General features: G+C 44.2%; 1 protein-coding gene across 2 annotated transcripts in view; it reads left to right on the forward strand.

The window, feature by feature from the left end:
- TMEM164 (transmembrane protein 164) overlaps positions 1 to 5772 on the forward strand; it is a gene marked incomplete at both ends in the record, with an annotated part of 137820 nt that extends 132048 nt beyond the window's left edge. For both annotated transcript variants that reach the window (XM_080910491.1, XM_080910492.1), the window contains 2 exons: positions 3923 to 4023; positions 5566 to 5772. In XM_080910491.1, coding sequence (XP_080766617.1) covers positions 3923 to 4023; positions 5566 to 5772 — 308 coding nt within the window. The remainder of the gene's footprint in view (positions 1 to 3922; positions 4024 to 5565) is intronic.
- Positions 5773 to 22068: the final 16296 nt, after the last annotated feature.

The raw sequence follows: 22068 nt of genomic DNA on the forward strand, positions 1-22068 counted from the left end.
ATTGTCAAGGACAGAGGCAAGCCAACATTATTTCCCCACTTCTACCGTGGAGTCCAGTGTGCATCATAGATACTGAATGAGCAGGTAGCACGAGGAAGTTAGAGTTGAAGGGAGCAGCAAGATGGGATAATAGCAGGCTACTCTCCCCAGCATGGAGTCCTTGGTGCTATCCTGTATGAGTAAGAGTGTGGGAGGACAGATCCTTTTGGAAGGGTCTGGGGGGTCTTCACTACTGCTGTAGCAATTGCCTAGGCTCCCAGTCCTTTTACAGCTTCCTTCTGGCAGAAATCAGTTTTACAGAAACTCTTATTTTGCTTTTCCCTTACCTTTACTCATGATGTGCTTCTAGCCTCCTGGGATAGAAAATGCTAGCAGAAAAATGTCACATACCTTCTTAAAGTAGAAAAAAAAAGGTTTATGATGTGTTGAATTTTCTTGAAAGCTATTTGGTTTCTGCTTTCCTTTTGATGAAAACTGGTTTTTCACTAGGATTTTTCCCAAGGGCCACATCCAGGTATCTAGCAAAGAGAATTTTGTGGGTTTGTATATAGTTTGCATATATCCCTTTGGGCTGGGTTATCAGTGTATAGAGGGCCTTTTACCATTTTTATTTGAGGAAATGGAATATGGGATCATATTCTACACAGGTAATCTCCCTTCACAGAGGAGGTGTCCATTTCCCCAGAGTGCCCCATGTCTTCCTGCCTGTGTGAGTTTGGATGCCTGTGGTCCCTGGAATGACAATAGCTCCATGCTAGGCTAGCTGCTGGATCTGCTTTCTGTAATGTCTTACTCCATGCCTCAACCTTTAGAAGTGGATGCTTGCCTCTAGTCCTACACAGAAAAACAACTTTGAAGAAAGTCTGATTTGCTCTGTGTCATTCCCGTGGGGAACATGAGGCTGTCTGACCCTCCACGGCCCTGCCACCCCCTGACCCCAGGCCTTTGTTTTTAAGATACTACATTGTATATCCTTTCATGTCTTGTACTGTTTGATGTTCTGCCTTTTATATTTGTTGTGAGTCACCTGGGACTGGTTTCTTCATGCATGGACAATCTGATTGCCATTTGAATGGCAGGGGATATTTACACAACATTGAGGTTTTGTAGTTTATTTAACCTATCTTCCTAGTTGGTTTGTTTCCAGTTTCTCAACATTATAGAGAAAACAAGGGTAAATATTTTTGGTGCAGATAAGGGTGGTTTGTCGGTTGGGTTTTGTAGGTCTTCGAAGATAGTCTTCAGGGTACTACTAGCATTGAATCAAAGTTATAGTTCATGGTTTCTCAGCAACTCTGTGCCACCGCTTTTCTGTGTAGTGAACAGTGTCCACTGTGCATCCAGGGCCAAGGTGAAGAGGAGCTTTAGGGTGAAACTCCTCCCTCTGGCAACAGTCAGTTTGTTTGGATCAGAAGATGCAACAGAAAAAAGCCATAGTGCAAGCATGGGGCTCTGTGAAGGCTTAGCAAGAACACCAAGAAACATGTCCCCTGATAGGATCTGAATGGTCCTTTTCCACCACAACATGGGAGGAGCAGAGGTCAGGAACAGCTGTCTCAGGCTTGAATCCTCTCCTTCCCAAGGACTATGGCTGCTGACATGGCTCCTGGCCAAGGACACGAACACACACTCAAGTTCATCACGGCACCATCATGTCATTTGGTACCTGAGGCATGCCACTGCCAGTCTACTGCATTGGGATGGAGGTTGGGGTGGGCAGAAGTCAAAGGGAAGGAAAAGACTGCTGAGAAAGTGACGTGACGGATGGGGGCTTTGCAGTCGAATGTCTGAAATCCTGGGCACCTGTGAGCCTTGTAGGTCTCTTCATCCCCTGTGTGTCCTCAGAAACGGGGCGACAACATGGTATCCAGGTCACACTCCCTTATCAGGCAGACTGGTGTTCACACTCTCAGTGTACCTACTGCTCAATGCATCCTTACCAACCAAGTGCTGTGTTGGCTTTTGGGAAGACATAGAAGATTCTTGACTTTGTGGGATATTGGGTACCAAAGATGTGTCCAACCAATGGGCCAAATGTGGCCAGAGATAGCTATAAATATATATTGACACAAAACCATGAACCACAGATGCTTCAGCATGTCCAGAATGAACTTTCTGGGATCTCCCAGGGGAGACTTGACTACCTAAACCTTCTGGGCACCAGGTGCCCATAGTGTCACATGTAGGGCACTGTGTGGTCACTGCAGGTTACACCCTTTATCAGACAGACTTCCCCTATTACATTTTCCCTGTCACTATACTGAAGTATTATTATTATTATTATTATTATTATTATTATTATTATTATTAGTAGTAGTAGTAGTAGTAGTAGTAGTAGTAGTAGTAGTAGTAGTATTGTATATGAGTTGTATGTGCATGTGAGTGAGATGTATATATGTGAGCGTGGACAAGTATGTGCCACAAACATGCATGTAGAGTTAGAGAACAACTCCTGGAAGTTGGTTCTCTTGTTGCGCCTTGTTTTGAGGTACAATGTCTCTTTTTCATGCTGTGCTGCATTCTTTGGGATAGCCAAACTGCAAACTCCCAAGTGATAATTTTGTCTTTGCTTCCCGTTTTACCATAGGAGTGTTAGGATTACAGATATACACTACCAAATCTGGATTTTTTACTTGTGTTCCAGGGTCAGGTCATCAGGCATGAACAAACACACAAGCTTACCTGTTGAGCCATCGAACCCCTATCACCCCACCACCCCACCACTACTGAACTCTTACGTGTACTGCTCTCAGTTGCCTGCCATATGTCTACCTGTGTGCACATTGGAAGACAGGCTCTTCTTGAAGTTCCATTCCTTTGTGAGGACTCTGTTCTAATGCTGTGCCAATCAAGAACCATTCCTTACCCCACCTCCATCCCCCACTCCTAAGCTGAGTTCTTTCTTCCCATATCAGAAAGCACTGATCTCAGCCACCTCACCCCTAGGCTTTCTGTGTTGCCATTGCTGCCTGTACTTCTCAAACTACAGAGACCTTGTCTAATTACAGAATGCTAGGTACTAACAACTCTTGGACAAAGGGAAGAGTCAGTGGAAGATTTTGTAGATGGTGTCACGCCTATGTTGGGAGATGGGACTTCTAACCAGAGAGACACCAGCAAAATGCTGTATATCATGTCTCTGTTCTTTAAGCTCTGAACTACATCCAGGCCTACAAATATGGTAGGTAGTTCCCAGCAGCAGTAGAAGAGGAAAACTATCACTTGGTGCCCCTGGGAGGAGTCATTCAGTAATTGAGGAACAAAAACATATGTAAGGGCTCTAGATTTAAGGGTGGTAGGAAGAGGACACTGGCACACATTGAACCATCATGTTATGTGACACCTGTGGTAGAATCAAAATTTAAACCTAAATTCATCTGACTTCAACATAAACATTTTCAACTACCCTGTTGTACTATTTAGAATCATGAGAAAATAAATATAGACACAAAGACAGTGGCAGGTACAGATCCACACACACACACACATATATACATAATCTATAATATAATTCATATATTAATTTTAAAAACTGACCCTGGGTCATGGAGACAATGACCAAGGACATGCAGCAGGGACTTGGTGAGCTTCTGTTCTGGTAGTTGAGTGCTAGCACAGCTTTCCTCCTTTCCTTCTGTCATCTTTCCAGTTTCTAAACATTCTAAATCTCCTTCAACAATCATGAATTACTTTTAGAATGAAACAGAAACCCCTCTAATGGTGGAACATCAACTGGCAGAAATGGGTTAAAAACCAGCTACCATGGTTCCTGGCTAAGCACCAAGACCCTTGGAAGTTTTATAAGTGAGAGATACCAAGCCTGCTGCAGCTGTGGCTGTGACCTCAGCACCTGTACCCCTTGTGAGCAGAGGAGAAGTGGGTCACTATTCCTCTCGGCTCACCATCTTCCCTCTTCCTCCAGGTGTTTACACCCCGGAGCCCCTCAGCAATTTCCAGTGGGCTCTTCTCTCGACTGGCCTCATGTTCTTTTACCACTTCAGCATCCTGCAGATCCTCGGCCTGGTAAGTTTGCTGAGATCCCCTTGTCTCCCCTTTGTCTGGAGTTCTTCATAAATCTTGATAATCCTGGCCGGTGCTGTTGTATCATTTTGTTTTGAAAAATACATGATGCTAAAGGCCAGGACATCAGATTGTTGTGTCTGGGATGCTGATTTATGATACAAAGCCTTGGCTTCTCCAATGAGTTTTCTGAATCCTTCAATAATGGCCATTCCTTGAATTCTGGGAAGGCAAGGATATCCTGCACTCATGGCTACTTGGGTCTGAAACAGTGACCCGTAACTGGCAAGTGTTTTGCTGGAGACCTGCTGGGCATGTAGGACTCTTACTTGATTGCCCTGGGCCTTGTGATGGCCTGTGATGTTGGGTCCATTCTGGGTATGCTCCTGGGTTCTTGAGGAGACCATTCAGCTGTGTGGCCAGTGGATGTGACGTATTGGGAGTCCCAGAGCACTCTGTAGTATGAGAACTGCCTGGAATATGGAAAATGGCTGACCTCAAGGTTGAATTACCCAGAGTTCAGTAGCGTCGATAATGCATGGGTATCTATTGGTGTCGAAGTGAGGATGGAGAGCTCATTGCTGGGTTGGGGGGACAGGGAGTTTTCCACGTCACTGTAACATGATACAAAAGCTGAGCTTCCTTGAGAGATGGTGAGGGCTTGTCTTTAATTTGAGCCAGCTCTTAAGAGCTCTGGAAGGCAGGTGTTACGGCTGTCCTTGGGGCAGGGATGCCACAGTTGGTTTTGTGCAGTTGGCATTCATGTAGTGGTAGTCTTGTGCGGCCTTGCATGATAAGGGCATGGAACTGGATGTCCCTGATGCCTCTGTTGAAGCATTCACGTTTTTCTTCCTTGCTCTGGTTTGCTGGAGGTAGCCTGGGTTCTTTGCCAATTGTGTGAATGCTGCCTGTGCTTGTGGGAAGATTCAGCATGATTCTGCCCTGCACACCCACTGCCCCTTACCTCTCACTGCTCCCCACACTGATATGCTGGGTTCCAGGAGTGTCCGTGTGCTCATGTCATACATGCTCTGTTCTGCTGCCCCCCGACTCCTCCCCATTAACCCTTGTCCATCTTTCCATGAGTCCATTCAAAGTGCCACTTCCCTCACAGAATCTTCTGTATGCTCCTCAGACATCCTGATGGCATGCCAAGCTTAGGGGGGCACCATCTAGTTTGAGGTCCTATCCAGTCAACTGATCGCCCATGCTACTTGGAGACAGGAAACTGTGCAGTTAATGGATTTTTAAAAAAATCCCATAATATCTGTTTGGGAGCTAGACACACAATAACCACTTAGAAGTGACAATGGACTCTGGGCCCAACTGGAAAGCAAGACTGAGCACAACTGAACAGCTTTCATCTAGGACAGAGACCCATCGCCCACCCAGAAAGCCTAGAGCAAAGAAACCCCTTTATGAACAGGCGGGGATTGGTCAATCCCTCCTTGTCTAGTCACCCCTAGGGAGAGATGGCTGAACTGGCAGGAGCCAGAAGAAGCCTCGGGATGGCGAACGCTCACTCTACCTCCCTTGTCCCTGCAGGTCACCGAAGTGAATTTGAACAACATGCTGTGTCCGGCCATCTCAGACCCATTCTACGGCCCCTGGTATCGCATCTGGGCCTCGGGACACCAGACTCTCATGACCATGACCCACGGGAAGCTGGTCATCCTGTTCTCATACATGGCTGGGCCCTTGTGTAAATATGTGCTGGATTTGCTCCGGCTTCCAGCCAAGAAAATAGATTGAAGGTGCTTGGAGTTTTGTTTTGTTTTAGGTTTTTTTTTTTGTTTTTGTTTTTGTTTTGTTTTGTTTTGTTTCTCCCTGAGGAAGAAAATCCTGACTTGACTCAGAGAATACCCAACTCTTGACGAAATCATTAGAGAGGGCAAACAAATAGAATGCTTGGTTTATTTCCTACACCGGCCCCGTCCCTTTCTTCCACTACTCTTCCCTCCCCAGCTCCTCCCCTTGGATGACTCTTGGTGCCCAGGGAAGGTGCTGGGGGCTGGAGCTTACTTCTTTTCCTCCCCTGGGTTCTGGGTCCCTACAGTGTCCCACTGTGTCTGCGTGGCCTTACCCAGGGAAATGGTAGTCAGCGGCCCCTTCCATACAGCTTGTTGGTGCTTTTAACAACAGCTAGTCAAGGAAGCAGGGAACAGCAAGCGGTAGACCTTCCAACAACCCAGCCATGACATAGTATGGGGTTCATTTCTCTACTGCCAGGGACCTCCAGGCTCATGCTGGGATCCCCTTTAATCTCCAGCATAGCCCCCACCAGAAGGGGACCAAGGCCTTGCTTCTATACCAGCTGCAAGCCCAGAGCCAAGGGGCTTTCTAGTTCACAGCCAAAATAAGATTCTTCCAGTGACTGGTGTCCCATGACTGAAAGCAAGGAGCCACCCAGCCACTCCTTCTAGGGTGCTGCCTGGGGTAGACAGTGATAGCAGTGTGCAGCCAAAGGGCAAGTTGCTTCACAGGGGTGTTGGAGATCTCTTGCCACAGTGAATCCACAATAAAGAGGGTAAAGGTGTACATGGTAGCAGGTTGGACCACCCCGCCCCTTCCCGATGAAAGCTGAGATCAGATCCACATCTGAAAAGAGTGTAGAAACTAAGAAATCAACTAAGTCAAGTGGCAACTTGAGAAAGCCATGGTCTGAATCATACTCCATATCGCAGGGATAATAGATAGTGTTCTAGACAGCCGCCCCTTGAACCATCCTCATTGTCTGTGTATGTGTCTGTCCGTCTTTGTGTCTGAGGAAGCTTCATGGAAGAACAAGCTGGAGTTGGGGTTTGGATGCTGTTTGGCTGTTTGTCTTTTGGTTGTTTGAAATGGGGAAACCCTCACTTTCCTCGAAGGTACTCTAGAGCCATTCCTGGCACTTAGAAGACATGTCCGTGGTGCCTGAAGGCAGTTTATGAGGGTTAGATTTCTTTCGTGTAGCTCGACTCTGCTGAAGTGTTCTGTGTGGGGAGACATCACTGGTTTTGCAGCTTGACAATGTCCAAAACCCATGTGTAGGTTGAAAGGGAACTGTCAGTGGACCTGGGCCCCGTAGGTAGAGCTTTAATTGCTCTGAAGAGAGGAGCTTTGGCTGAGAGGTACTTGGTTGTGTGTGGACCATATAAAGGGTACCAGTGTCTGTATAGTTGCTGACTCCTAGTAGGAAGAGATTTGCTTAGGAACAGAAACCTTTGTACCATGACCACTGCATTGTCTTGTGTGAGATGCAGTATTCAATGTGAGTTTGTGGGTATTAGGCCTAAGCTGAACTTCAGTGGTTTGGTGGTCATGGTTTTACAAAATGGACTTGCAGGGGAAGCAACTGCAGGAGAGCAAATGCAAACTAAGAGAAGCCATTCTAGGAGGGGCCACCTGGCCATGAGGTGATCTAATCCGAGGTACCGAAAGCAGGGAAGAACTCTTGGTATGCTTGCTGCCCTTGAGCGCCTGCCAGGGCACCTTCGCCCTCTGTCATCTGTGAGGGCTATGCGAGGCTTCCCTTGCTGTCTCTTCAGGTACTGACTTGCCCTGTCCACTCATAGAAGTCGGTGGATGAATAGAATGCAGAAAAGCCTCCCTGGCCCTTGGGCCTCGCTATAAATAGAGTATGGAGAGGTTGTAGGAGGGGAGTCCATGAGGCCTGCCACAGCTGTTGCCACCCCGTGGAGCTGCTACCTGCAGTGATGGAGGGCCTCAGCTGAGGGGACGAACTCCAGAGTGCCACAGAGGTGGGAGTGCCACACCCACTTCTTTCCCATCTGAGGCTTTATGGTCCAGGTTGCCAGGCATCTTGGGTTTCCCTGCATTGGTCTGCTTTGGTACCAGCTCAGCTGACCATTTTCTGGTAGGCATTTTCTGCTGCTCAGAGGAAGAGAGGAAATTCAAAGCCATGTTGCCTGGCATGGCCAAGCCAGAGTCACACATACCTGTCAGGAAGGAGGAAGTGAAGAGGGCATGCAGGGGCCTAGGTTGGCTAATGCATAAGGAAGCTAAATGAAACAGATTGTCGTTCCTTCAATGGACTCCATAGGAAGAGTCAGCCTGGGTTTGAGATGTTGGAGAACAGGGAACCACTTCACTGTCTGTATATCTCACTCGTAACTTGGTCCAAACCTACATGGAAAGAGGTAGCCTGCATAGGCTCTTAGGACTTTGCTGTGGGAGTTGTCTCTAGGTCTGTCCAGCAGCCTACCCTCTACTGTCTATAGTACAGGGACAGAGAAGACAGTTTGCCCTGACTTTGCAGCTTCTCCTCGGGGCTGTAGTTCCCTTACCACCTTGGCCAAATGTGTTCTGCCAGCATCTGTGCACTCTGTGCCTGTGCAACAGTGCTCAGAGAAGTGGCTATTGAGAGGGAACAGTGTATCTTCAAGCCCTCATTGTCGGTGGTGAGGGGGCTGCATCAACAGGTGCAGTTGGCTAAGCCAGCTTCTCTGTTTGTAGGTCCTTCCTTCACCCCCTCCCCAGTATTTGGTCTTGTGTATATATAAGACTTGGCCCAACGTCTTCTCAGAAGCCTAGCAGCATGTTCTTCTGTCATCCTGTGACACGCTGTAGGGTTGTGGAGCCACCACCTCTGCCTCTCAAAGTCTGTCTTCTGTCTTTTTGTGGACTTCTTTGTACCTGTTGGGGTGGTCTATGAGGGCTAAGTAGGGTTGGTTATTCTATGGCTCCTCAGCCTACCTGTCAGTATCCCTTTTGATGTAGCCTCTGTCAGGGGTTTGCTATGTGTGATTATGGCTGATTCAGTGTTTTGTGATGCAAGTTTGTCATGGAACTGGGGTTGGGTGTTCAGGACATGGTAAAGGGCCCTGTTTAACTTTCCTGCTGTCAAAAAGATTTCCCTGGGAATTCTGTCACCTGTCCTCTTTGGGACAAGGGCTTCTTAATGGTTTCTACTATAAGGGAGGCCGGGGGTGGGGATGGGGTGAGGAAAGGAGGAATTCTGATGCTGTTGGACAAGACACTGTGTCTGGTTTTAGTGAGCCAAGAACAGGCCTCTCCAGCAACTTGGGAAGTGCCCAGACTAGGAAGGAGCGTCCTGTCTCCTGGTCCAGCCATCTCTGAGGTAAAAGTGCATTAGAGTCAGTCTTCCTCTGGTATATGCCTCGAGTTCACTGTGTACAGGAAGACCAAGGTACTTGCTGCTGCTCTTGTTTGTGACACTTTTGTACACTGATTTGCCACTCATGGCACTGAGCAGACGCCCATCCTTACTCAATGAAAAACAAATCAAAAACAAAAGTCCTTTGAAGCAGAAGATGATGTTTTGGAAAATTCTTGATTTATTTTGGTGTCAACGTTATGTTAGATTTGAAAGCATTCTTCATTTATTTGATGTAATTGTAGCGAAGGGAACAGGACTGAATGGTGTACAGTTATTTCTTCTGGGGCATGGGTGAAAGCCTGTCCTCCATCCTTCTTCTCAAGCTGAGACTGCCGAGTACTGTCACCCTCCTGCGCAGGGCTCTTCTGAGAGCCAGTCTCTGAACTCCCTAGATGGCAGCAAAATCGAGCCTCTTTGTCAGGCTGCTTCTGGGGCATTCTTCCCCACCCCCTCCAGTCTACCTCCCCTCTTTGGGTGTTTTTGTAATGTGCTTTCTCTGTTTTGTAAGACCCCTTTGATTGTAATGATGTGGTTTCTGCAGCCACCTTTTGGAAATAAATGGTCCTTAATTTGTGTACTTAGCATTTTGAATCTTAGCCTCAGGTGTTTCTGCTGTTGAAGATTCCTGAATGAAAAGGAACCCTCCCCATGGGACTTATTGTTACAATGTTTTCTTCATTTACTGTTATTAAAAGATTTATGAGAATTTGGGAGTCCTGGCCTTGCTTCTCAGAACTCTCAAGAAGGTTTTGCAAAGTAGACAAAAGAGGTCATTTGGTGGCTTTATGTATCATATAGTAGTCAACCACCACCCAAGCCAAGGCAGCTGGGCTCTTAGCACAGCTTGGTCCCATGGACAGAAGAACAGTGACTTGGCCTTGATTTCCCATATACTGCTTACTTCCACCAAGGTTCCTGAGACCCACCAGGCCACTCATTCTAAGGGAATCTTAAGGGACATAGACTTTCTATTCACTATGGTAAGCTAGGCTAGATGGCTGAGGTTGGCAATGTAATCTTGAGGCTCTGGATATGGCTCAGTAAGTAAAGTGTTCAATAAGCAAGAGCCCCAGAGTTTGAATCACCAGTACAAAATCAAGTACAGCAGCATGAACTTTAAACCCTTGCTGGCCAGTTAGTGTGACCTCTGGGTTTAGGAAGAGACCTTGTTCAAAAAATATAGGGACAAGAGAAAATAGAAGAAGGTCATTCATTTCTGAACTCTTATGGAAGACAAATGTGTGTGAGCACATGTACACACACACACACACACACACATGCACACACACACACGCACACATATACACACACACACACACACACGTGCGCACACACACACACATGTACACACACACACACACACACACACACACACACACACACACACACACACACACGCACACACACAGACCTTCCTGCCCCATATACCCAAGAAAGAATGCTACTTGGAAACATGTTGACTCCTGGCCCACAGCCTTCAGATGTCCTTGAAGTTACCAGTGTCCATGCTGGGTCAGATTGTCCTTGGAGAAGAATGAACAAGATAATGGTGTTCTTTGGGAACAGCCAGCTGTGCTTATCAAAGGTCCTCTGCCTGTCACGCTGATGCTGTCACTTCTAGAAGGGAGGCAAAGTGACAGAACCGGCGCATCCCCTCCTACGCCTCCCCCCACCACTGCACAGACCCCCAATCGGCCAGGCATGAGCTGGGAAGCATGCAGGACCTTCCTGTCCTAGACTAGAAGTAACTAGCATGGTTATTTCTGTATTTGCTGTTCAGGTTCTCACTCCGCAAAGCAATAGCTACAACTGTGTGATAGGCCTCCATATGTAATGCCTCTCCATATTTTCCTGAAATACTCCCCACTGGATGCTCTGGAAGTTGGCTGGCAATGTGATTCATGCATACGGGAACAACCCCAGTCAAGTGAGGCTCAGGAATAAGCAAGGATCTAGAAACTAGTACTATTAGATGCTCATCCTGGGCTCAGCTGCTCTTTTGGTATAGTAGATCGCTGGGGAGACCATGGCTTAGGGACCCAGCTGTCAGAGAAAAAGGAGGAAAGGTGTGGGGAGATAACTCAGTGGGTGAGTGCTTGCTGTAAAAACATGAGGACCTGAGTTCCCATCGCTAGCATCCATGTAAAAAAGCCAGGCTTGGCTAGATGGCCCCGTAACCCCAGCACTGGTGAGAATGAGACAAGCTTTCCTGGGGATCACCTTCCTACCAGCCTAACTGAACAAAGGGTGAGCTCCAGGTTCAGCAGACAGGAGAAAGTCTCATTCAAAGTCAGTATGGCTGGTCCCTTCCAGTGCAGTGTTGAGATAGTCTCCCTAAGATAGCCAAGTTACTGGACTGAGGGGCTGCTAAGCCTTCCAGAAAGGCAGTAGGAGTTACTGGTCAAGCTTACAGTAGACACCTTCCATAGCAGACTCCCTAACCTTGATCCAGGGACTCCTTGTGTATCAGATGGCTAGGATTCCCAGCATCTTACAAGGCACATCTCAGTAAAAAAAGATGGGCACTGCCTATCTCTGCCAGGGTCTAAGGGCAATAGCATGAACCATCAAACTAGTCTGCTGTTCATTCAGCTCAATCCCAGCCCCACCTCTGTACCAGCTACCAGCTTTCCCTGCCAACTTTGGTCTTTTACCTCATTTTCCCCAGGGGCTTTCAGAGGTAGTACTACCCTGCCTCTGCTCTGTCTTCAGTTTCTTCTTCCCTAACAGCCAAGAGCACCTCTTTCCTATTTCATTTTTCACAAACATCCTGCGCCCCTCCCCCAGCATTATGCCTCATGGGAACCCAGGCCTATACATTTTCGGCCATTGTGCCAGAGTGGACAGGTTCATAAATGCTAAGTATTTATGGCCTGAGTGGGCACTGGCAGGGGGCTGAGGGTTGGTGATTAAGAACATCAATGCTGAGGCCTGACTCAGGCCCATAATTCCAAGCAAACTTTTCTGTTGTTGTTGTTCTTACTTTAAGCTTCTCGGGTCTGAGTCATCTCTTTGACCTGACAGTCTATACCAGTGCTTTTATAAAACCTTTTAAGACATCTAAAAGGCACAGAATAACAGCTAAATCCAACTTAAGGGAGTGAACATTACTGGTACAATTGTAGCTCTTCCTTCCTCCAGACAGAAATCATTCTCCCACACTTCATAGATTCTGAGGAAGTACCTTAGAGGGCCCTTTCTGGGGATGAGAGATAGGGGCCAGAGTAGTTGGCCTCTCCAGTTCATCATATAGCTTGTCCTCAGAGTAGCCATTAGCAGCTCCTAAGCTTTTCTGCACTCACCCGCTGTGCCTTTATGTGCCATGTTGTGGAAGTCTGTGGGACTGTGGTGTATGTAGAAGAGGTGGTATCTTCGTTTCTTATTGGAATTTTCTATTTTGTCATGTCTTAATATCCCTATAATGCTGAATATACCTTATGGTCAATGATATGCCACCCCTTTCTCTTTCAGTGGTCTAAAATAAGAGACATCTTAGAGACTAAAGCGCTTTAGTGTTACTTTAAATACTGATTGTTTCCACTTCCCTCCTCCTTCACAGAAGTTACCTTCCTGTTACAGAAAACCCATACGTGAAAAACAATAAACACACTTTTAGCATGGAACTTCACTTTTACACTTTGCCCTGGCTAGATGTCATAGCCCAAGACTAAAATCCCAGTACTTGGGATCCTCTCACTTGGGATACTGAGGCAGGAGGATTTGTAAGTTGGGGAGACAGCCTAGGCTACATAGCAAGACTCCATGTTAATGAAAGGGCACATAAACCTAAGACTGTTTTCTTTCTCTACCAGCACCCATGAGGCCAGACAAGTTTTCGGCTTGTCTGGGGGTTTCACTCTGTTGAACTGTCTCCCAGAACAGGTGGTTTGTAGGTCACAACAGTTAGGAGACCAAGTGCACCTGCTTTAGGAAGACAGCTGTGCCAAGGCAGGAGGCCAGACCAGGCCAGCTCCAAAAGCCTTTTGTTTGTTTGTTTTTGTTGTTTTCTTATGTTTTGTTTCTCAGCCACAGCCTCAAAAGACAGCTCAATGTGGTTCCCCAAGGAATTTTAAGGTTAGTCAATGCCAGACACGAGGTGAGCTGGTAACAGTGGGTACAGAAAGGAGGGGGAGCCTAGTCTGTGCAGAACCTGCTCAGTTGATGTAAGTTTGTCCTGCCCACACAGAGGAAGGCCATGATTTCCTGGCTTTTCAAGGTAGAGGAAGGGGAGCTAGTGGCTCTTTCAAGGAAAAGCAAAAAAAGGCAGCTTGAACCCTGGGTATTTCCAACAGTCTGAACACTTGGCAACTGCTAACAGCCTTCTCTCAGTCCTGGCTGCCTCACAAGCTTGTCCCTTTTTTACCATCAAGTCATAAGGAGAAAGGTGTGTCTGTAGCCAACCTGGGATACTTGGAGTGAAGAAACAGCTTTTGGACATTTTCCCCCTTAGAGGGTTTAGCAAGATCTGATCATCCTGGATTAGAGTTGCCCTCACATAACTGGGTTAAAGTGTTGGCCTACTTAGGCCCCTCCTCCTGTGGCCTCCTTCAAAGCTGATGAGGCCGATTAGGGGGCTATTTCTGAGCACTAGTCATGTCCCCACAAGCCTGGGAGCAGTTCTTCCCTGACTAGAAAGACCGTAACCATGGCTGAGATAGAGTTGCCTTTGCCTGTGGTAAAGCCCAGCTTTCAGACACACCTAGAGTCCTTGGAAAAGAAAAAGTAGCCATAAGTCAGCTGCGTGCATTTGATCTTACTAAACCAGACTAACCAACTCATTTTCAGGAATGGAAAGTCCTATACCTTTTACTATTTCCATTCATCAAGAGAGATGGTGGGTCATCAACAGTAGGTCCCTAATGACAGTCACTGCTCTCCACTCAGTAGATTCTCTGCATTTAAAGAAGGCTGTTGTCTTGCCCTATCTGAGCCTCAGTTTGGTTATCTCCAAGGAAACTGGAACAGTACCCACTTCAGAGTGTTCTCTAGTACATAAAACAGCTGGTGTACTGTCTCACAGCATATTGTAAGAACTGCTTCTTCAATCAGCGCTAAGCATCACCACTACCATCACCACCACCATAACTGCCATCATCCTCACCATCATCTTCATCAAGATGAAGAGTACTATACATCTCAGTCTCTGGAGCCCAGCAAGCTTGATTTGAACCCTGGCTTTTCCATGTTAAGTACCCATATATAAGGGGCATATCATTCTTACTTTGTAAAATAGATAATATGATTTTTTAGTTTATAGGAAGCATTTGATCAGTGTTGTCTTATTATTGTTATAAAGGAGTGATCATGAAAAGTTGTGCCTTAATATTTATGGTTGTGTGTATGATTATGCCAAACAAGGGATACTTCATATAGTGAAGTCATTTCATATGCTGATTTAATGGTGGACACACTTCCCAGTACACTTGTCAAACCTACAGGTTACACAAAACCAACAGTATACCCTGATGTAAACTACAGACTGGCTAATAAGTATGTGGAAATGTAGTTCCATCAGTTGTTGCAAATGTATCATTCTCACACAGGATGCTGATAGTAAGGGAGATGGTGATGGGGTAAGGGGGGCTTTCTGTTCAATTTTGCAGTGAAACCAAAACTATTCTAAACAATAAAATATGTTTTGAAGGAAAAATTGGGAAGGAATGATTATAGTAAATATATTCCCATGATAATCAATAATAAAATAACTAAAAAATATGGAAAAATGAAACAAGGAAGGAATCAAAGGACTATACTGCAAAAATAAAAACCACATCCAATGTAGTAACAGAAAAAGAGAGAGACAAACAAAAACCCCATAAAGATAAATAGAAAAATTACACAATGGCAGAACTATTTAATTATCATTGCTCACTTTAAATATAGGTGAAATGAAACCCACCAACTAAAACACAGATATTGGCCTCCAGGGTTGGAGAGATGGCTCCGCGTTTAGGGGTATGTCACATTCTGCCAGAACCATCTGAGTTTGCTTCGTAGCTCAAAACCAACTGCAATTCCAGCTCCAAGAAATCTGACACTTCTGTCCTCTGAAGGTGCCTGCCCATGTTTGGCATGCACATACATACATTCAGTCACTTAAAAAAATACTTCCACACAAATAATAACCACAATGAAACTGGAGTGGTAGCTACACTACTATGGAACAATTAGTTTATGAGTAAAAAAGATATAATAAAACAAAGTGCATTTTATTGATAAGAATAATTAATAGTGAAGATATAGGAATTCAAAATATGGATACATTAGAGCCTCCAACATAGAGGTGGATGGTATTCTTTGTTATTAGTAGTTTTTATCATGGCAAAGAATTTGTCTTCCATTTTGAATTTGCCATGTGTTTTCATTATGAAAGTGTTGACTATTGTCAGATGCCTTTTCTGCTACTGGTGAGAGGATGCTGTTTTTCCCTTGTTCAACAAAAGATTGAAAGGTTTTCTCCTACGATCAGGAACGAGACCAGTGTATTATACCTCTGCCATCAACATAGTACTTGGAATTCTAGCCAGAGTAGTTGAGCAAGTCTTTGTTCCCCAAGACAGTTTTGTTTCTACTATCATGATATATAAATATACCACATTACTATGTGTGTTTGTGTACACACACACACACACACACACACACACACACACATATATAGCTGTAAATTAGAGAAATGGAAATTAAAATGTGACATTTTCCTTTCTTAGCCAGATTTAATTGTCCACTTGAAGCCATTTCTCTGCAAACATGATTCCATTTTTATGTGTGGTGGGGAGAATTACATTGTAATGTATAGAGCTGGGAAGGAGAAGTATTAAGGGGTCTAACTGGTGGTTGGGGGAGTGGTAGGGGAGGAAATGATCAGGGTACAGTGCATACAAAGAATAATAAAAATGAATCTATAATGGAAAAAAAGAAGGAAAGACATATAATTTGGAAATAGCAGAAAAGGTAGGGACTGAGAATATGGTTTGGCCACTAAGGCACTCATCACTCAAGCATTCAGACCACAGAATCTGTGTAAAAATGCCAGGCACGGGGCATACATGCTTCCAGTCTTGGTACTGGGGAAGTGGAGACAGGAGATCCCTGGAGCTCACTGGTCAGCTAGTTTAACTTTAATTGCTGATCTTTGGGCCAATGAGAGACCCTGTATCAAAGGTTCTGAGGTTGACACCTTGTTGTCCTCCGACATGCACTCACATGAAAGTGAGCAAGGATACACACAGGAGGAAAAGCAACAGCTATTTATATGCCAGCAGGATCATAGTAATATATAAATGAAATCCAATACAACATATACACTCAATTGCCTGAGTCAATAATTAAATTCAGCAAGTTTGCAGGATATAAAAAGCAACACATGAAAATTAGTTGTGCTTCTGTACGCCTGTAATGAACAATTTGGAAATGAAGAAAATCTACTTATGATTGCATATAAAGGAATTTTTAAAAACCAGGGGTAAATGTAATCAAGGAGGTAAATGATTTGACCATAGCAAACAACAAAATATTGCTCAAAAATGTATATAAAATATAACTAACCTGTTAGAACACTGGGGAAATAGTAAGATGGCGACAGTCTCCAAAGCTAGCTACTGTTCCTCTTAAAGTTTCCACAGCCTGTTTCTCTTCAAGATGGACATGTTAATCCCCAGATTGATATAGAGATTCTCAGAGTCTTGACTGTTTGAAAGGACATTGAAAAAATGTTGAAAAAGAGAAATATCGTGTTTCGAAACTTATTCTAAAGGTATCTATAGTCAAGGGGATGAAGCACTAGAATAAAGATAAACCAATGGAAAACAATCAAAATAATCCAGAAATAATCCTAAACCTTCATATCAATTGAATTTCAGCAAAGAGGCCCAGACTGTTCTGTGGGAGAAAATGGCATTGGGCCAGCCATGTAACCAAATGCAAAACAATGACATTTGAACCTCATACTCATACAAAAATTAGCTCAACACATCAAATCCTTCATTGTAAAGGCTAAACCAATCCACAGATGATCAGGAAAATGAATAGGGTAAATTTTTATGATCTCTGTTTTGGCAATGAGTTCTTAGGTTTCATAGAAAAGGGACAAGGCAGCAATTTAAAATCAATTTGGATAAAGGCTTAATATCCTGACTGTGTAAAGAATTCTTATGATTTGATAGCAAACAAACGAACAAAGAAAGAAAGACTTAAAACTCAAATTGTCCAATTAAGAACAGAGCAAAGAACTTCAACAACAGAGACTTTCCCCAAAGATACACCATATCCAAAAATCATTCTACATCCCTAGTCATCAAAGAAGTGCAAATGCAAACCATAATGGAACTGGGTATGGTCGTACACATCCAGAAGTGATGTGGGAGCCAGAGTTTCATGAGTTCCAGGCTGGCCTCCATTTTAAGTGAGACCCTGCCCTGTTTCAAAAACAAACAAACAAACAAACAAACAACAACAACAAAGCCTCCCAAATACCAACAGATACAAAAGAAACTAGATTTACAAGAAAGTAACTGTCCATTGGTTCATAGCTGTAGGACACCTTAGTGGCTTGGCCTCTACATCATGGTCAGTGAGAGCCAGTAGTGGGAAAAGGTGCGAATTTCATGGCAGCTGGATGAAAAGGCAGATGGCAAGGAGCTAGGGTCCCAACACCTACCCCCTTCAGAAAATGTCTGACTCAATAGACTTCTCTCTCTCTCGGTCCTAGCCTCTTGTTTCACCAGTTCCCGATAGTGTCATAGGCTGGGGACTTGACACATAGACATTTGGGGAACACTTACCTAAACCATAATATTGACATACCACTTCACCTCTCCTAAAATGGCTTTAACTTTAACAAAGGCCTAAGTGTATATTTCTGAGAAATGAAAATGCATGCACACAGAATCTTGTATAGGACTGTTGATATGCCTACCTAGTGATGCAAATGTGTTCTGATATTGAAAGCTGGTGGCTATAAAATACCAAAGACACTAAATGCACTGAGAATGTACACTATCAACTGGTAAATTGTATACAATTTGAATTTTACCTTAATAAAAGAAAATGTCCAATAAAAGAGAATTAAGCAGTTTCTTTTTTACTCTCAAGTGCTCTGTGTAACCTCACACAACCTTCTGATATAACTGTCCACAGAGTAAAAAGAGTTGCCCACACTTCCCCAGACAATGCCAGTATTTGACCTTCTTCAAGGTTGCAGATTCTGCTGGAGTAGAGAAAAGCAAATCTCCTGAAGAAGAACAATCCATTCTACCTGAACAAATGGTTCTAGAATGGCCCCTCTTAGAAGTGCTATTACCACATATGCTAGGTAAGACAAAGAAGATCCAAATCACCAAGGCACATGACTTCACTTACACTAGTACTGAAGGCCACACACTTTTGCCCTTGACTGTGTTTCTGGTAAAGAGGCCATTGTTGAGGCATGTGCCACAACATTCCAATGCCTCTATGAAGAGTTCCTGTAATTCCCTTGGATGGTTGAAGTACAGAGAGTGTAGGGAAATGTTTGTATCACTCACACCAGCCCTGTTCCTCAAAGAGATGGGGTGTGGGGCCTGGACAGAGGGCTCAATGGTAAAAAGTGTGTGCTGCTCTTCCAGAGAATCCAGCACCTGTATCTAGTGGTTCCTAACCTCAGTATCTGCAGTTCAATGGGATCTGACACCTCTAGCCTCTGTGGATCTCTATACTGATACCCCTGTTCGAGCATGCACATGGACACACACACACACACATACACACACACACACACACACACACACACACACACTAAGAAATAGTCTTTTTTTCCCATGGGCTTCCCACTTCTTCCAGTTCAGGCCACTCCCCTTATATTCTGCCACGTTTTGCTTGAGTGGGGCTGTATTATGTTTCTTCCAGCTATCTGGCCAAGTTCCAACCATGTCCTATGCTGAGACCCACAGTGTATATGTACCATTGTGGATCATTCCAGAATGCCATTTAAGAGGAAATAGATAATTTACATAAAGTGATACAAATATTTCCAGTTTCTGATCCATGTGATATTCACTCAGTGGCCAGAACTCAGCAGCTGTCAGTTCAAATGGCATTTACAGAATTGCTATGCTTCCTGTCTCAAAATAGCTCCAACACAATTTTGCCTCCTTGCCCTTCCTACGTACCAGGTGATTCATAAAGTTACCCTGATCTTCCTTTCCTTGCTGTTCACCTGTTATTCTTCCTTTCCTACTAGCCCATGAAGGGATTTTTGCCTCCTTTGGGATCAGGATTTGACTAGGAATCTTGCTGGATGCACTTTCATCTCTGACCCTTTTGCAGTCTCTCGGAGCAAATGGCCCATACTCTGTCTCCTCCTATCTCTATCCTCTTTCTTGGTGCCAGGAAGAGCCACGAGCCTCTCAGAGGGCAGGTTCACAGAAAGGAACATGATTATCAGTTTCTAAATACCATTCTGCATGTCCATAAACCTTGTTCTCGCATGATCCTGGAGACCTTGTGCATTTCTCCTAGGGATCAATATAGCCACGTGTAGAAGATAGGGAACAATACCTGGTTCCACTCACAAATCATTATTTGTGCTATACCGCACTGACATGTGATTGGGCCAGAAATTAAACCGCCATTTTAATCTCGTTCTGAGGTGGAAGCCATTTAGAAAAGCCAGTGCTGCCTGGTGTCTGAAGAAGTTTCTGTAACAAGAATTAACTTGTATGCTTCCTCCCCCCAAGTCTCAGTCCAGATTATTAATTTGTCTTCTGCAATTACATGATATTCATTCTGCGATCAAGCAAAGCACCATGACTCTGAGGCCACAGGCACTCAATAAATATTGATGGATCACATTGAGCCTGACATTTGGGAGGAAAAGGCCAAAAACAGCAATCATTTCATCTAATGAAGGCTTCCTAGTGGTTCCCAAAATAACTCGCAGTTGGGACTCCAGCAGTCATCTTTGGGTTGTCCCGTGAGATCCTTGGGTTATTGTAAGTGTTCCAGTTTTCCATAAACATCATTCAAACACACATGTGAATGTAAGTATATGCTACTTTTAAAATGTAATAAAAAGAATCTGAGGAGAACAGCTCATGGACACCTCATATGTTACATCTAGCAAGGTAGCCACTGGGGAGTCAGCAGAAGTAAGTTGACTCATTTCTGCTCAAGCATGGGGGCGATGCTTCTTCCTGCTGGAACTTTTTGTAAGCTTCGACTCATTGGTTCAGAAGGTTGTAGCTGTACTAGGCTTTAATAGATTAGGCTGATATGGACCTACTGCTATAAGACTGTATGTCTGCATCATGCTTTTTCTTTGTGCAAATTAAAGCCTTCTTGCTGCTGCCCAGCCAAACTAAAATATAGAATCTTGAAACTAACTACAACTGCCATTCCTCTCCCCAATCACAATTGTATTGTTCTTAACATTATGAGCAAACTGGCACCCATTTGTACTCTAGAGCGACGCAATGCCACTTTACGACTATTTTTAACATAGAGAAATGACAACTGTGATTTTGCTTTAAAAAAAAAAAAAGCTTCTTCTTCCACTTTGAAAGGAGACTAATGGTTGGACGAATTAGGCACCTTTCTTATGACCTAGATATGTTGGAAAGGGAGCAAGAAGAGCTCAAGGATGCCTCAGCAGTTGATGAGCAAAAAAAACGTAGACAACCTCTTATTACCCTCTGTAAATAAATAATCAGTGGCCACGATGAAAACCTGCAACTACAGGTCCACACCTGTTTACAATTAAGCACATGTCTGTCCTCTCACAGTTCTTGAGTGCTCCCACTTAAAGGCTTGGAGATAAATAGTACCCACAGACCATTATGGAGTTTCCAGTCACCTTCTGTGATATCACATACCCACAGGCAACCGTGGTCAGACAATATTAAATGGAAGTTTCCAGAAATAAACGAGTACTCGTGTTTTCAATTGGACTGTTGGGGGCAGTATGAAGAAATCTGACATTCTCATTCAGGGTTTGAGCGCTCCCTTTGTCTACTGTATCTTCTGTACCTACCCACTAGCTACTTAACAGTCATGTTATAATCAGATTGAAAATTGTACTACTGCAGTATTTGGGTTCACAGAGCCCTTATTTTACTTAATAATGGTCACAAATTTAAGACTAGTGATGCTGTGTGACAAGCCTTGGGTGGCGACTCCACATCAAGGATCTACTTATTGGTTATTCTAATTGTTATTCCTCACCATGGCCAGCACTGCCTAGCTTTAAAGGAGTTTCCATCCTCCTGATCTATAAACTTGCCCTTGGCTTATTGAGCCAACCATGCTCATTTAACAGAAGTGATTTTAATTACTCAACAGGAACTTCAGAAAAAGGGAAGCGAGGAGAATATGTGGCTATGATCAGTCTTTAACCAAGGGTCCTAGCATTCTCTGATCTTAGAGGCACAGCCATTAATGAAGCCCCCACCTACCACAGGCTTCCTGCCCATATGAGATATCCACACTGAGAAATCAGGTCTAATAAAGTAACTAAAAACCTTAAGTCTCTAAACAATGTATGTGTTAACTACCTGGGATGTTCAAAGAGAACCCTTTTCCTTTGATTTCTACCCTTCCTTCTCTTTGTGGTGGAAGAATATCTTACAAGCTGGTCCCTCACTCCCTGTAATGTGCACCGAGTAGTAAATCCTTGTATACACTGTGATCAGCTGATGGTGGTCGCCTGGCGTCCAATGCAGAAGATTCTGCAAATCAGTACTCAATAATGCCTTCATTGGCTTACAAAGGAAGGACAGAATGTCCTCTGTATTTATCTGCAACCTTTATCTTATATTAAAAATAAACTCCCAGGAGGTATAGAAATTATCATTTTAGTTCTCTATAAATGTACCTAATATATGCCACAAGTCATTGATGATGTTGTTAAAGAATATTCATGCAAAAATGAAAGAATTTAACCGGTTAAATGAAGTTTT

The sequence above is a fragment of the Micromys minutus genome, assembly GCF_963924665.1.
Source record: "Micromys minutus genome assembly, chromosome: X".
Lineage (NCBI taxonomy): Eukaryota > Metazoa > Chordata > Mammalia > Rodentia > Muridae > Micromys > Micromys minutus.